The following is a 17,060-nucleotide window of genomic DNA, read 5'->3' as shown; positions in this document are numbered from 1 at the left end:
GAGGTGCAATTTAAGTCCCTTTAAGGGATAGTTACCACTTCTTCAATCAATCTTTAAACCATGCAGATAATCCATTAAAACCCTTAATAGTTTTTATGCACCAAATATTTGGAACAAGCTCCCAGAAAACTGCAGGACTGCTACAACTCTAAGTTCTTTTAAAACAAAGCTTAAAACTTTCCTGTTTGCTGCTGCCTTTAATTAAACCAGATAATGATCTTATACTGCATTAGAGCTTTTACTCTTTTGTGTTTTATTCTTTTTTAACTTCAATCCTAGCTTTTATTTTTAGCTTATTTTTATTTTCTAATCTTTAATGTTTTTATGTTTTTATGTTTTTATAACTGTTTTAATTATGTATTAATGTTCATTTGCACTTTGTCGCAATGTTCTTGAATGTTTATGTAAAGCACTTTGAATTTCCCTGTTGCTGAAATGTGCTCTACAAATAAAGCTGCCTTGCCTTAACAGGAAAGACGACTGGTTCAAAATAAAAGCCAGAAGACGGAGGGTTTTAAAAAAATTCAATGTAGGAGATAACCAAGAAGAGAATATTGGATCGTGTTTTCTCAACTGTAAGAATCTGTATGATCTGACCTCTGACCCTGACCTGAAGTACATGATCAAAGAAAAGAGCTAAGGACTGAATACAAAATTAATGTCATGTCAATCTGGAGTTGTTGTGAACCTGCACAGCCAGCAGATGACACCTTTGCTGCGTTTAAAAAAAGAAAAAAAACATGATATGACCCCTGACCCCACAAGACCACAGTGTCACAGCTGAAGCAACTGGATTAACTGACTGAAGTACATGATGATGAAAAGAGCTTAGAGTCAGCCAGAGTTGTTGTGAACAGCCTGCATCTATTTATGACCTTTGGGAAACTTTGCAAAGACAGAAACAGCAGAGAGATGAGGAACAGAGAGTCTAATGTTTCTACATGTTCTTAGTCAGTCCACAGGGAGACGGAGCCTCTACCTACTCCACTTCATCTCTCCCTTTCAGTTTCACAAGAACAGGTGTGTGTTTGCCTTCTTAAATGTATTTTTGCATGATTTTACTGCATCACTGCTCCTCACAGTTTAAGTTCTCCTGTCACAGAGAGTCTGAACTGTTTTCATGCACTCACACTGAAAACTGCATCAGGATGATGTTGTCAATAACTCTGATTGTCGTGTTGGGTTTTCTGAGTCAGGGTGAGAGATTCTGAAAATGTATCTGACATTGTGGCTTTAATTGATGTCTAATTTGTTATCATCTAAACTGCTGATTCTCAAGGTTTATATTTCATTTCTCATTTCAGAGTCTTCTGCAAACAAATTTCTGACTTAGGCTGACAAATCCAAATCTGTTAGTGTTGGAGGGACCGTGAGCATCAGCGCCACAGGGAGTTCAGATATTGGTGCTGATCTCAGTTGGTACCTTCAGAAACCTGGACAGGCTCCCATACTCCTTATATACAAAGCATCAACTCTCTTCTCAGGGACTGCGTCTCGATTCAGTGGCAGTAGATCTGGTTCTCACTACACTTTAACCATCACAGGTGTTCAGACTGACGATGCTGGAGATTACTTCTGTCTGGGCTACCATAGCGCAGGAGTGTTCACACAGTGATTTAGAGCCGTACAAAAACCTCCTTCAGTTTGACTGAAGTGAAACCGGCCTGCTGCAGGTGCAGAGGGTTGGTGAAGAGACTGTGATGAGGAGAACTGGTCCAGTGAACACAACACAAGAGTCATCAAGCAGAACCACAATGAATCTAAATAAAACTGGAACAAACTCACAGACGCTCTTCCATCTACAGTTTAAACTTATGATCTTGTCATTCAGTCTCTTCATATGAGTAAACTGGGGAGGTTAAACTCTTGTTGGACTTTAGCCACTGATATCAAAACATGTTGAAAAGTGTTTCTACCAACAGCTGCACAAAACAATCTAATGTAAAAGAAAATTCCAATTTACTATTCTTCATTTTAAAAATCCAAAATATTTCATTTTCTAAACAGAGCCTTTCCTTTCAATATATCACAAAGTATCAAAAAAATACAACCACTAACAAAGTACTATTTATGTAAACCTGATATACTAAAAGGTATAGTATATGAGGTTTGATACTGAGATGACCAAGAAGGTATTTTTCATAATAAATATATATTAAAGGAAATACAAAGACAGTGACTAATCCATAGTTTTATTTAATGATGGTTTAATGTTCATGCCACATTTCTGATGAATGAACAGTTCATGTTGGAGTGAAACTAAACTAAAATTCAGTTTACTTTGAAAAATATTGAACATAACATGCAGAAGATCCATATAAGAAAGCAGCATGCACACTGAATTGAAAATGATTGTATGAAGAAGATTAATTATATAATTTTGCTTTACTTTTCTACACCAGACAGAGAAACGATCACAGTCTCCTTGTAACAAAGTCATTTTTTCACAGTTTTATATCAGCTGCTACATGGTTAAATGAACATGATGCTTATTATAATAATAATAACTTATAAACTCATATTAAGCAGAACTGAAATATGTTATTTATCTCCAGTAAACCCTGTCAGTAGATTAAAGGCAGACAAACAGACATATCATACCAACCACAGTGGACACAAACTCATCCTTAAATCCTCAACTGCACTTCTAATATAAATATGTTTCTTCTATTATCCATTCAGATGATAGATGGTGTAAATCCAAGCAGTAATCCTCCTGATTTAGTGTCCCACGTTGCCTTCAGTGTGTTGAGAGCAGAGAAATGATTTCCATAGAGAGGAGGCTTTGCATCGTCAGCTGATCCTCCAGTGAACTGAGAAGGTTTATAGTCCTGTGAGTTCAACACTGCAGGACTCAGATGTGTCAGTCAACACAGCAGAAAGCACAACCAGCATGACTCTCATCACCATCCTCATCTGGACGCTGGCCTGCTGCTGTTTTACAGGTTCATTCACTCAGCAACATTTCAGACATGATGTGCCTGCCTTTTCTCTCATTTATTTCTGCTGATCAATGAATGATTTGTTTTTTGTCTGCAGGATGCAGCGGTCAGGTGACTGTGACTCAGCCTCCAGTAGTGACATCTACTCCAGGATCCACAGTCTCTCTCACCTGTAAAACCAACCAAGCTGTTTTCAGATACAGTAATAATGATTATATCACTGGTATCAACAGAAATCTGGACGGCTCCAAAGCTCATAATAAAACTTGTGAGCTCACCGTGAATCAGGAACAGCAGCTCGGTTTAGTGGCAGTGGATAGCAGCTCTGACTTCACTTGACCATCAGTGGAGTTCAGACGGAAGACGCTAGCAGTTTATTACTGTCAGAGTGTCCAATAGCGGACCAAGTATGTTCACACAGTGATTTGTAGTCGTACAAAACCTCCCTCAGTCCGACTGCAGAGACACTGAGCTGTTACAGCAGGGAACCGACTGCAGCTGGCTTGAAGAGGAGAGACTCTGACACAGACCACTGAACACAGAGCTGACAGGAACCTCACCAAGCACACACTACACATTCACACTACACAGTATAGGCACATCATACTGTACATTTCAGTTTGTCCTATTGAGCAAAAAAAAAAACTAAAACCTTCAATGACATCATGATGAATTTTATACATTAGCACAAGAACTGCTTTATATTTGATTCCACTGTCTCCCCCCTGTCCTCACAAATTAAGATAGTACAAGTATAAACACAACTACCTTAGGGAAAACGATATCTCATTCCTGAACAGGGGCTTTCAAAGTAAAATCCCCAAATTTTATGATAACTTAATTGTATCATAACCTAATCCCATCGTGTATTAAATCGGAGATTTATTTATTGTATGGGAGTGTGGAGTCACCATAGCTAGTTTTGTAATTTCTTATTTTATATTTTTATTTATTCATTAATTTTTTTTGGCGGGTATCTATTATTTTAATTATCATTATTATTATTATTATTATTATATTATTATTCTTATATTCATTATTATTATTATTATTATTATCATTATTATTTTTAATTACCGTTTGGTTTTGAATTTATGGATTTTTTCTCTTATTGTATTTGTTGAATAATTCCCACTGCATATCTTTAAAATCAATCAAATTTGATCACAAAGAAAACAAAGTACATTTACTCAAGTGCTGTATTTTAGTGCATTTTGAGGTATTTTTGAAGTTATTCTTCTTTTTTGCTATATTCTCTTTCTACTCCATTACATTTTAGAGGATAATCTGCTGTATAGACTTAATACAATTATTTTTTTAATCAAGTTCATTCACTCAGCAACATACAGATGTTCATGGTCCCCTGAGGATTAATCCTACTGACTTTAACTTTAGCACCACCATGAGATTGATCTTTTAGTTTTTAGTCAAATGTCTCCAAAGCTATTGGATGGATTTTCATGAAATTTGGGTTCAGATATTCACGGTGCCCAGAAGATCTGCTACAAAGACTTATGTGATCCCCTGACTCCTGTTGTAGGAACACCCACATGTAATTGGTGGATTTGCACAAAATGTTCTATAGACTTTCATGAGTTCCTGCAGCAGATATGGGTGGTAATTCTCTGTAGGTTCATCACTATGAGAAACCGCTTTCATATTGCCATTTGATAAACTGTTATTATCAAAATATTGACTATAGCCACTTTAAGGATGTGTGTGAGAGTTTGTTACAGAATGTTTTGATATGAATTTAATTAAATTCATCAAAAATGTTCTACATTGTTGGATTCTTCGTTCACCGTGGAGACGTGTGAGAAAATGTATTTACTTATTTTATCATCACAAAACATCAAGTCAAATAGCAAAAGGAGCAAGTCTCTTTATGTAATACATAAATCATTAGCTAAGTGGGCTCCAAGTATATAACTATTAAACTAAGAGTATACCTATTCACTTGTAGTATACTTGAACTTTACTTAACTTCATAAAATAAGCTTGAAGTATACTACTTTGTCGTGAGGGTTTTCATTTTCCACAGAGAGGAGAATCAGTTGAAGTTATAAAACCAGTTAATTTCTTCTACTCTTCATAAATAAAAGGCAAACACTTCATGAAGTTATGTATCAGTGAAATCTTTATTAGCAACAACATCAGTGATCAACATGACAGTTATTAACGCTCACTCACATGAAGCTGCTGAGCGACACACATTCCTCTCTAGAAGTTGTTGTTGTCCAACACTTTACAGCAGTGTTGTTCTCTGTCACACAAAGCTTCAGTTCCTCTACAAGCATTCAAACTGCTATTGATCAGAGCTGCTCCCCCCCACACAGAGCTCCTGTCCTGGGCTTCAGCAGGCCCCTCTAGCCCTTACACTGGCTCCTGTGGAGGGAATGGGTCTGGCTGTGGCCCTGATGGAGGACCCTGCAGGAGTACAGCTCTCCTTCCATCCAGCGCTCCTGGCTCAGGCTCAGGGTGCTGCTGCTGCTGTAGCGGACCGCTATTCTCCTCCTCTGAGCTGCTCAGACCCCCTCCGTCACCTCCCGTAACCGTCCACCTGCCAGCTCACCACGGCTCCCTGAGGAGAGTAGCCGGTCAGCAGGCAGGCCAGCGTGGCCGAGCCCCCAGAGAGCTGCTCAGAGGAGGGGGGAAGCAGAGAGACTGAGGGCTGACCATGGTGCCAGCTGGAGGGGAGAGCAGAGACACACAAGGAGCAGATGAACCTTCCACTGTAGGACAGACAGCTTGGACATGAGACAGTTATGATACCTGACAGAGGTTAACACTACTGTGGATCAGCTGTGTGCATGATACTGTGATCAGACAGAGGAGAGGAGCTGACACATGGCAGGAAATGAGGGGTTAACAAATAAAAACACAATAGTAAAACTTTGTTTTTTATTTAAAGTAATGAATCTTCTATCTGTGGAAACTCTTCATAAATAACTAATAGTTAATATGCAACATGACTTATCTGTGATTTTAAATGAGAACATTGTATTAATGATCATTAAATTAAATATTCTTTATAATGTGTGACAGTAAATGATTCATTGCTGTGATGCAAATGTAACATCTGTATTCAGTTATAGACTTTATCATCTGTCTGTTTCACTTCCTTTTCTCCACTTTAAACTAACGAACTGTGAAGTCAAACTACAGCGATAATAAATGAACATATGAACTCTTTTAAAACGGCAATTTGCAACAGTTTTTATACCTAACAATCATTTAAATGTTACAGTAAAACATTAAACATAAATAACTTGAAATTAAATTTTGCTGTTATTTCTGAACATTAAAATGTTCCTGCAGAACAAATTTACAACCAAACATCATTAAAACAAATATATTATTGGAAAAAAAGCGAAATTATTCTGCATAAATTTCACCATGACATCTTCTTTAATACTAAAAGAATATTAATATTAATATTTTCCTAACTTCAATACCAGCCAAGCTTAATAGACAGCAAAACATAATATCCACATGTAAATTATATCCCAAAATTAATTTTTCATTTTATAAAATTATGATGCAAAAAGTTAGTATTAAAAGAATATTTCATGTTGTATAAATTATAAATCTCTGGTACTTACAGTTAATGATGAGTTTGGTTCCTCCACCAAAAGTGTACCACAGTGATACAAAACTCATTAAGTGGCCGTACAAAAACCTCCTGCACTGTGAACATGCATTTATCCAATGACAATACTCTCTGCTTTCTCAATTAACACAGAAACATTTATACTTTATTGAATCTACAATATTTAATTTAATGACTGGATAGAAATTATTTTATAAATGGAGATTAATTATATAATTTTGCTTTACTTTTCTACACCAGACAGAGAAACGATCACAGTCTCCTTGTAACAAAGTTCATTTTTTCACAGTTTTATATAAGTTGCTACATGGTTAAATGAACATGAGACTTTTTAATAATAATAATAACTCATAAACTCATATTAAGCAGATCTGAAATATGTTATTTATCTCCAGTAAACCCTGTCAGTAGATTAAAGGCAGACAAACAGACATATCATACCAACCACAGTGGACACAAACTCATCCTTAAATCCTCAACTGCACTTCTAATATAAATATGTTTCTTCTATTATCCATTCAGATGATAGATGGTGTAAATCCAAGCAGTATTCCTCCTGATTTAGTGTCCCCACGTTGCCTTCAGTGTGTTGAGAGCAGAGAAATGATTTCCATAGAGAGGAGGCTTTGCATCGTCAGCTGATCCTCCAGTGAACTGAGAAGGTTTATAGTCCTGTGAGTTCAACACTGCAGGACCTCAGATGTGTCAGTCAACACAGCAGAAAGCACAACCAGCATGACTCTCATCACCATCCTCATCTGGACGCTGGCCTGCTGCTGTTTTACAGGTTCATTCACTCAGCAACATTTCAGACATGATGTGCTGCCTTTTCTCTCATTTATTTCTGCTGATAAATGAATGATCTTGTTTTTGTCTGCAGGATGCAGCGGTCAGGTGACTGTGACTCAGCCTCCAGTAGTGACATCTACTCCAGGATCCACCGTCTCTCTCACCTGTAAGACCAACCAAGCTGTTTACAGAAACAGTAATGGTGATTTTATGAACTGGTATCAACAGAAATCGGACAGCCTCCAAAGCTCCTAATAAAATTATGCGATCACACGTGTAATCAGGAACAGCAGCTCGGTTAGTGGCAGTGGAAGCAGCTCTGACTTCACTTGACCATCAGTGGAGTTCAGACTGAAGGACGCAGCAGTTTACTACTGTCAGAGTACTCCATGAATAAACAGTGCTGAGTGTGTTCACACAGTGATTTAGAGCCGTACAAAAACCTCCTTCAGTTTGACTGAAGTGAAACCCGGCCTGCTGCAGGTGCAGAGGGTTGGTGAAGAGACTGTGATGAGGGAGAACTGGTCCAGTGAACACAACACAAGAGTCATCAAGCAGAACCACAATGAATCTAAATAAAACTGGAACAATCTCACAGACGCTCTTCCATCTACAGTTTAAACTTATAATCTTGTCATTCAGTCTCTTTATGAGTAAACTGGGGAGGTTAAACTCTTGTTGGACTTAGCCACTGATATAAAAACATGTTGAAAAGTGTTTCTACCAACAGCTGCACAAAACAATCTCATGTAAAAGAAAATTCCAATTTACCATTCTTCATTTTAAAAATCCAAAATATTTAATTTTCTAAACAGAGCCTTTCCTTTCAAAATATCACAAAGTATTAAAAAATACAACCACTAACAAAGTACTATTTATGTAAACCTGATACACTAAAAGGTATAGTATATAATGTTTGATACTGAGATGACCAAGAAGGTATTTTTCATAACAATATATATAAAAAGGAAATACAAAGACAGTCAATTATTATAATCCACAGTTTTATTTAATGATGGTTTAATGTTCATGTCACATTTCTGATGAATGAATAGTTCATGTTGGAGTGAAACTAAACTAAAATTCAGTTTATTTTGAAAAGTATTGAACATAACATGCAGAAGATCCATATAAGAAAGCAGCATGCACACTGAATTGAAAATGATTGTATAAAGAAGATTCATTATTTAATTTTGCTTTACTTTTCTACACCAGACAGAGGAAATGATCACAGTCTTCCTTGTAACAAAGTCATTTTTTTCACGAGTTGTATATCAGTGCTACATGGTTAAATGAACATGGATGCTTTTTAATAATAATATAACTCATAAACTGATATTAAAGCAGATCTGAAATATGTTATTTATCTCCAGTAAACCCTGTCAGTAGATTAAAGGCAGACAAACAGACATATCATACCACCACAGTGGACACAAACTCATCCTTAAATCCTCAACTGCACTTCTAATATAAATATGTTTCTTCTATTTATCCATTGAAGATGATAGATGGTGTAAATCCAAGCAGTATTCCTCCTGATTTAGTGTCCCACGTTGCCTTCAGTGTGTTGAGAGCAGAGAAATGATTTCCATAGAGAGGAGGCTTTGCATCGTCAGCTGATCCTCCAGTGAACTGAGAAGGTTTATAGTCCTGTGAGTTCAACACTGCAGGACTCAGATGTGTCAGTCAACACAGCAGAAACACAACCAGCATGACTCTCATCACCATCCTCATACTGGACGCTGGCCTGCTGCTGTTTTACAGGTTCATTCACTCATGCAACATTTCAGACATGATGTGCTGCCTTTTCTCTCATTTATTTCTGCTGATAAATGATGATTTGTTTTTGTCTGCAGGATGCAGCGGTCAGGTGACTGTGACTCAGCCTCCAGTAGTGACATCTACTCCAGGATCCACCGTCTCTCTCACCTGTAAGACCAGCCAAGCTGTTCACAGATACAGTGATGGAGATTGGGCTATGTTCTGGTATCAACAGAAATCTGGAAAGAGTCCAAAGCTCTTAATAAAATTGGCGAGCACACGTGAATCAGGAACAGCAGCTCGGTTTAGTGGCAGTGGAAGCAGCTCTGACTTCACTTTGACCATCAGTGGAGTTCAGACTGAAGACGCAGCAGTTTACTACTGTCAGGTCTCCATCACATAAACAGTGCTTGGGTGTTCACACAGTGATTTGTAGTCGTACAAAAACCTCCCTCAGTCCGACTGCAGAGACACTGAGCTGTTACAGCAGGAACCGACTGCAGCTGCTGAAGAGGAAGAGACTCTGACACAGACCACTGAACACAGAGCTGACAGGAACCTCACCAAGCACACACTACACATTCACACTAATAACTTCATTATAAACATTATTAAAATATCTAATAACACATCATGTTATGTTCACATTTACTCTCAGCTAAAGAGACAAATGTTGCCTGATCACATATTTGAGTCATGATTTCTTCCTCCATAAAAATCAAGTTCACATTATTCTCTGTATCTTTTTTTTAATAAAAAAAAAAGATGTATTATTTACTTTTATTTACTTTAATGTAATATCACTCTCTATACCAATTTACAAAATATAAATATTCATATTTACATGATGAATCCAAAAGCAAGTGTGCTATTAGTATACTTATTTTAAACCTGAGGAGAGAGAGAGTATACTTTCAGTTTACTTTTGTTTATCAGAGATATGCTTAAGTGTACTTAGCTTATACAGACAATTACAGAAAGGTATACTTGTAGTTAATCTTTTGATTGATTCTCCATTCACCGTGGAGACACGTGAGAAGAAATTTTTTTTTTTATCATCACAAAACATCAAGTCAAATAGCAAAAGGAGCAAGTCTCTTTATGTAATACATATAAATCATTGGCTAAGTACTATAAGTTAAAGTATACAAAGTGTACTTTCATAAACTAAAAAGTGAGCTCCAAGTATATAACTATTAAACTAAGAGTATACCTATTCACTTGTAGTATACTTGAAACTTTGCTTAACTTCATAAAATACCTCTAAGTATACTACTTTGTCGTGGAGGGTTTTCATTTTCCACAGAGAGGAGAATCAGTTGAAGTTATAAAACCAGTTAATTTCTTTCTACTCTTCATAAAATAAAAGAGCAAAACACTTCATGAAGTTATGTATCAGTGAAATCTTTATTAGCAACAACATCAGTGATCAACATGACAGTTATTAAGCTCACTCACATGAAGCTGCTGAGCGACACACATTCCTCTCTAAGTTGTTGTTGTCCAACACTTTACAGCAGTGTTGTTCTCTGTCACACAAAGCTTCAGTTTCCTCTACAAGCATTCAAACTGCTATTGATCAGAGCTGCTCCCCCCCACACAGAGCTCCTGTCCTGGGCTTCAGCCGGCCCCTCTAGCCCTTACACTGGCTCCTGTGAGGGACTGGGTCTGGCTGTGGCCCTGATGGAGGACCCTGCAGGAGTACAGCTCTTCCTTCCTCCATGCGCGGTCCTGCTCAGGCTCAGGGTGCTGCTGCTGCTGTAGCGGCCGCTCTTCTCCTCCTCTGAGCTGCTCAGGACCCCCTCCGTCACCTCCGTACCGTCCACCTGCCAGCTCACCACGGCTCCCTGAGGGAGGTAGCCGGTCAGCAGGCAGGGCCAGCGTGGCCGAGCCCCCAGATGAGGCTGCTCATAGGAGGGGGGAAGCAGAGAGACTGAGGGCCTGACCATGGTGCCAGCTGGAGGGGAGAGGCAGAGACACACAAGGAGCAAGATGAACTTCCACTGTAGGACAGACAGCTGGGACATGAGACAGTTATGATACCTGACAGAGGTTAACACTACTGTGGATCAGCTGTGTGCATGATACTGTGATCAGACAGAGGAGAGGAGCTGACACATGGCGGAAATGAGGGAGTTAACATATAAAACACAATAGTAAAACTTTGTTTTTTATTTAAAGTAATGAATCTTCTACTGTGGAACTCTTCATAAATATCTAATAATTAATATGCAACATGACTTTTCTGTGAATTTAAATGGAACATTGTATTAATGATCATTAAATTAAATGTATTTTATAATGTGTGACAGTAAATGATTCATCGCTGCGATGCAAATGTAACATCTGTATTCATTATAGACTTTATCATGTCTGTTTCACTTTCCTTTTCTCCACTTTAAACTAACGAACTGTGAAGTCAAACTACAGCGCTAACAAATGAACATATGAACTCTTAAATTTGTTTTAACTGCATTTGCAACAGTTTTTTATACCTAAACTATCGTTTAAATGTTACAGTAAAACATAAAACATAAATAAATTGAAATTAAAATTTTGCTGTTATTTTCTGAACATTAAAATGTTCCTGCAGAACAAGTTTACAACCAAAACTTTATTAAACAAATATATTATTGGAAAAAAAGCGAAAATTATTCTGCATAAATTTCACCATGACATCTTCTTTAATACTAAAAGAATATTAATATTAATATTTCCTAAACTTCAATATCAGCCAAGCTTAATAGACAGCAAAAAATATATCCACATGTAAATTATCCCAAAAATAATTTTTCATTTCATAAAATTCTGATGCAAAAGTTAGTATTAAAAGAATATTTCATGTTGTATAAATAATAATTCTCTGGTACTTACAGTTAATGATGAGTTTGGTTCCTCCAACCAAAAGTCACCCACAGTGATACAAACTCATTAAGTGGCCGTACAAAAACCTCCTGCACTGTGAAACAAGCATCTATCCACATGAAAATAGCTCTCTGATTTCTCAATTAACACATAAACATTCATACTTTATTGAATCTACAAACATTTATTTAATGACATGGATAGAAATTATTTATAAATGAAGATTAATTATTTAATTTTGCTTTACTTTCTACACCAGACAGAGAAAACGATCACAGTCTCCTTGTAACAAAGTCATTTTTTCACAGTTTTATATCAGTTGCTACATGGTTAAATGAACATGATGCTTTTTAATAATAATAACTTATAAACTCATATTAAGCAGAACTGAAATATGTTATTTATCTCCAGTAAAACCCTGTCAATAGATTAAAGGCAGACAAACAGACATATCATAACCAACCACAGTGGACACAAACTCATCCTTAAATCCTCAACGTGCAACTTCTAATATTAAATATGTTTCTTCTATTATCCATTCAGATGATAGATGGTGTAAATCCAAGCAGTATTCCTCCTGATTTAGTGGTCCCACGTTGCCTTCAGTGTGTTGAGAGCAGAGAAAATGATTTCCATAGAGGAGAGGGCTTTGCATCGTCAGCTGATCCTCCAGTGAACTGAGAAGGTTTATAGTCCTGTGAGTTCAACACTGCAGGACTCAGATGTGTCAGTCAACACAGCAGAAAGCACAACCAGCATGACTCTCATCACATCCTCATCTGGACGCTGGCCTGCTGCTGTTTTACAGGTTCATTCACATCAGGCAACATTTCAGACATGATGTGCTGCCTTTTCTCTCATTTATTTCTGCTGATAAATGAATGATTTGTTTTTGTCTGCAGGATGCAGCGGTCAGGTGACTGTGACTCAGCCTCCAGTAGTGACATCTACTCCAGGATCCACCGTATCCCTCACCTGTAAGACCAGCCAGCTGTTGGAACATGTAGTAGTGTTGATTGTATGTTCTGGTATCAACAGAAATCTGGACAGCCTCCAAAGCTCCTAATAAGGACATGTGAGCACAAGACGATTCAGGAACAGCAGCTCGGTTTAGTGGCAGTGGAAGCAGCTCTGACTTCACTTTGACCATCAGTGGAGTTCAGACTGAAGACGCAGCAGTTTAATTACTGTCAGAGTGTCCATAATGGACCAGTGTTCACACAGTGATTTGTAGTCGTACAAAAACCTCCCTCAGTCCGACTGCAGAGACACTGAGCTGTTACAGCAGGAACCGACTGCAGCTGTTGAAGAGGAAGAGACTTTGACACAGACCACTGAACACAGAGCTGACAGGAACCTCACCAAGCACACACTACCATTCACACTAATAACTTCATTAAAAAAGGATTAAAAAATCTAATAACACATCATGTTCTGTTTCACATTTACTCTCAGCTAAAGAGACAAATGTTGCCTGATCACATATTTAAGTCATGATTTCTTCCTCCCTAAAGTAAAGTTCACATTATTCTCCAAGTTTTATTTTATCAAAAAAAAGGATGTATTATTTACTTTTATTTACTATAATGTAATATCACTCTCTATACCAATTTAAAAAATAGAAATATTGATATTTACATGATGAATCTTTAAGCAAGTGTGCTATTAGTATACTGTACTAATTTAAAACTTGAGAGAGAGAGAGTGTATACTTTCAGTTTACTTTTTATGTACTTATCAGAGATATACTTATGTAGAGTATACTTGGATTATACTTGTAACTTAATCTTTTGATTGAAATATACTTAAAAAAAGGTATAATTAAGTATTCTTTCCTTATAGGCCTACAGAAAAGAATACTTGGTTTGTAGTTTGTATTAACTTTTTGATAGAGTAGCCTATTAAAGTGTGAGAGTTTGTAAAAGAATGTTTTGATATGAATTTACTTGAATTCATCAAGAATTTCTTCGTTCACCGTGGAGATGTGTGTAATGTTATGTTGTACATTTTACACTTCAAAAAAACTTAAATTGATTTCTTAATTAAGGTGAACGTTCCAGGTAGCTACAAATTTGAAGTGAAAGCATGCAGATGATCAAGTAAAAAGCCTTAACAAGGCAGGTTTACTGTATAATAACCATAGATAATAGCCGATGTAACATGATCAGCTCCTCTATCACATGCAGAGTCCGTGAACAGTCTGCAGAGTAAAACACTGCAGATCATGTAAAGTCATAACAAACACATGGACTTGTTCTCTGTTACTTCCTTGTTGATCGATGATGGAGATTCGAACTTCGTCAATTTGAAATTGATGCGAAAGGATGAATGATAGTTTTTTTTGTTTGGACCAATGAAACCACACACACATTCATCACAACGCACACCTGAGTGACGTATACCTGGTCCACTGGGACTGTTGATGTTTTCCTTCTGTCAACCCTCAGATGACTGTGTCTCTATTGTGAAAAGCTTGTCTTGAAATGAGCCTAACAAACTGAACCAGGATCAGTCTGTTTCATAAAGACACTCAGAGCTGATCAGAGCCTGAATTCATCAAAACGTGTCAGAGAGGAAATCAGGCCGAACCGGACAAAAGCTTTCAGAGTGACACATGTTTGTTCCCTCTTTTAGGATGAAGAGTGAAAGGATTTTATCAACTTTCCTAACAGGAGGTGACTCATATCTCAGCTGAACTGTATCAGAGCTGCAGAGGAGTTTAACCTGTCAGCAGCTGCTGGTGGAGCTCACACGGATGTTTTGGGAACGCTTGATGACATTAAACTTATTCAAAGATCTTTTGGGGAAAACCCCCTGTCCTTTTAAGTACGACCATCTCATCGAATGAGGAAAAACTCCCCTAAAACAACCCCTTTAACAGGGAAAAAATATGGAAGAAACATCAGGAAGAGCAACAGAGGAGGGATCCCTCTTCCAGGACAGACAGATGTGCAATTTTAGTCCCTTTAAGGGATAGTTACCACTTCTTCAATCAATCTTTAAACCATGCAGATAATCCATTAAAACCCCTTAACAGTTTTTATGCACCAAATATTTGGAACAAGCTCCCAGAAAACTGCAGGACCGCTACAACTCTAAGTTCTTTTAAAACAAAGCTTAAAACGTTCCTGTTTGCTGCTGCCTTTAATTAAACCAGATAATGATCTTATACTGCATTAGAGCTTTTACTCTTTTGTGTTTTATTCTTTTTTAACTTCTATCCTAGCTTTTATTTTCTAATCTTTAATGTTTTTATGTTTTTATGTTTTTATAACTGTTTTAATTATGTCTTAATGTTCTTTTGCACTTTGTCTCAATGTTCTTGAATGTTTATGTAAAGCACTTTGAATTGCCCTGTTGCTGAAATGTGCTCTACAAATAAAGCTGCCTTGCCTTAACAGGAAAGACGACTGGTTCAAAATAAAAGCCAGAAGACGGAGGGTTTTAAAAAATTTAAATGTAGGAGATAACCAAGAAGAGAATATTGGATCGTGTTTTCTCAACTGTAAGAATCTGTATGATCTGACCTCTGACCCTGACCTGAAGTACATGATCAAAGAAAAGAGCTAAGGACTGAATACAAAATCAATCTCATGTCAATCTGGAGTTGTTGTGAACCTGCACATCCAGCAGATGGCACCTTTGCTGCATTTAAAAAAGAAAAAAAAATATATGACCCCTGACCCCACAAGACCACAGTGTCACAGCTGAAGCATCTGGATTAACAGACTGAAGTACACCATCAAGAAAAGAGCTAAGAGTTAGCCAGAGTTGTTGTGAACCTGGACAGCCAGCAGAGCAGCCTGCATCTATTTATGACCTTTGGGAAACTTTGCAAAGACAGAAACAGCAGAGAGATGACGAACAGAGAGTCTAAAGTTTCTACATGTTCTTAGTCAGTCCACAGGGAGACGTAGCCTCGACTTACTCCACCTCATCTCTCCCTTTCAGTTTCACAAGAACAGGTGTGTGTTTGCCTTTTTAAATGTATTTTTGCATGTTTTTACTGCATCACTGCTCCTCACAGTTTAAGTTCTCCTGTCACAGAGAGTCTGAACTGTTTTCATGCACTCACACTGAAAACTGCATCAGGATGATGTTGTCAATAACTCTGATTGTCGTGTTGGGTTTTCTGAGTCAGGGTGAGAGATTCTGAAAATGTATCTGACATTGTGGCTTTAAATAATGTCTAATTTATTATCATCTAAACTGCTGATTCTCAAGGTTTATATTTCATTTCTCATTTCAGAGACTTCTGCAAACAAGTTTCTGACTCAGGCTGACAAATCCAAGTCTGTTAGTGTTGGAGGGACCGTGAGCATCAGCGCCACAGGGAGTTCAGATATTGGTGCTGATCTCAGTTGGTACCTTCAGAAACCTGGACAGGCTCCCAAACTCCTTATATACTATACATCGAATCTCTTCTCAGGGACTGCGTCTCGATTCAGTGGCAGTAGATCTGGTTCTGACTACACTTTAACCATCACAGGTGTTCAGACTGACGATGCTGGAGACTACTACTGTCTGGGCGAACATGGTAGCTATGTGTTCACACAGTGATTTAGAGCCGTACAAAAACCTCCTTCAGTTTGGCTGAAGTGAAACCGGCCTGCTGCAGGTGCAGAGGGTTGGTGAAGAGACTGTGATGAGGAGAACTGGTCCAGTGAACACAACACAAGAGTCATCAAGCAGAACCACAATGAATCTAAATAAAACTGGAACAAACTCACAGACGCTCTTCCATCTACAGTTTAAACTTATATTATTGTCATTCAGTCTCTTTATGAGTAAACTGGGGAGGTTAAACTCTTGTTGGACTTTAGCCACTGATATCAAAACATGTTGAAAAGTGTTTCTACCAACAGCTGCACAAAACAATCTAATATAACAGAAAATTCGAATTTACCATTCTTCATTTTAAAAATCCAAAATATTTCATTTTCTAAACAGAGCCTTTCCTTTCAAAATATCACAAAGAAGTAAAAAAATACAACCACTAACAAAGTACTATTTATGTAAACCTGATATACTAAAAGGTATAGTATATGAGGTTTGATACTGAGATGACCAAGAAGGTATTTTTCATAATAAAT

At 37.4% G+C, this 17,060-nt stretch overlaps 1 protein-coding gene, 1 pseudogene and 1 gene segment (V, D, J or C); 2 read left to right on the top strand and 1 right to left on the bottom strand.

The window, feature by feature from the left end:
• LOC119504150 (GTP-binding protein Di-Ras1-like) overlaps window positions 1–17,060 on the bottom strand; it is a 128,809-nt gene that overhangs the window by 84,314 nt on the left and 27,435 nt on the right. The gene's annotated exons all lie outside the window — the stretch shown is intronic.
• Window positions 9,053–9,531, top strand: LOC119474463 (annotated as a pseudogene).
• LOC119504169 lies at window positions 15,989–16,696 on the top strand. The segment is given in 2 exon segments: window positions 15,989–16,109; window positions 16,217–16,696. Coding segments are annotated over 2 exon segments (360 nt in total).

The sequence above is a fragment of the Sebastes umbrosus genome, chromosome 16 (assembly GCF_015220745.1).
Source record: "Sebastes umbrosus isolate fSebUmb1 chromosome 16, fSebUmb1.pri, whole genome shotgun sequence".
Classification (NCBI taxonomy): domain Eukaryota; kingdom Metazoa; phylum Chordata; class Actinopteri; order Perciformes; family Sebastidae; genus Sebastes; species Sebastes umbrosus.
Note: the sequence above shows the minus strand (reverse complement) of the source record. Positions and strands in the feature narration are given on the sequence as shown.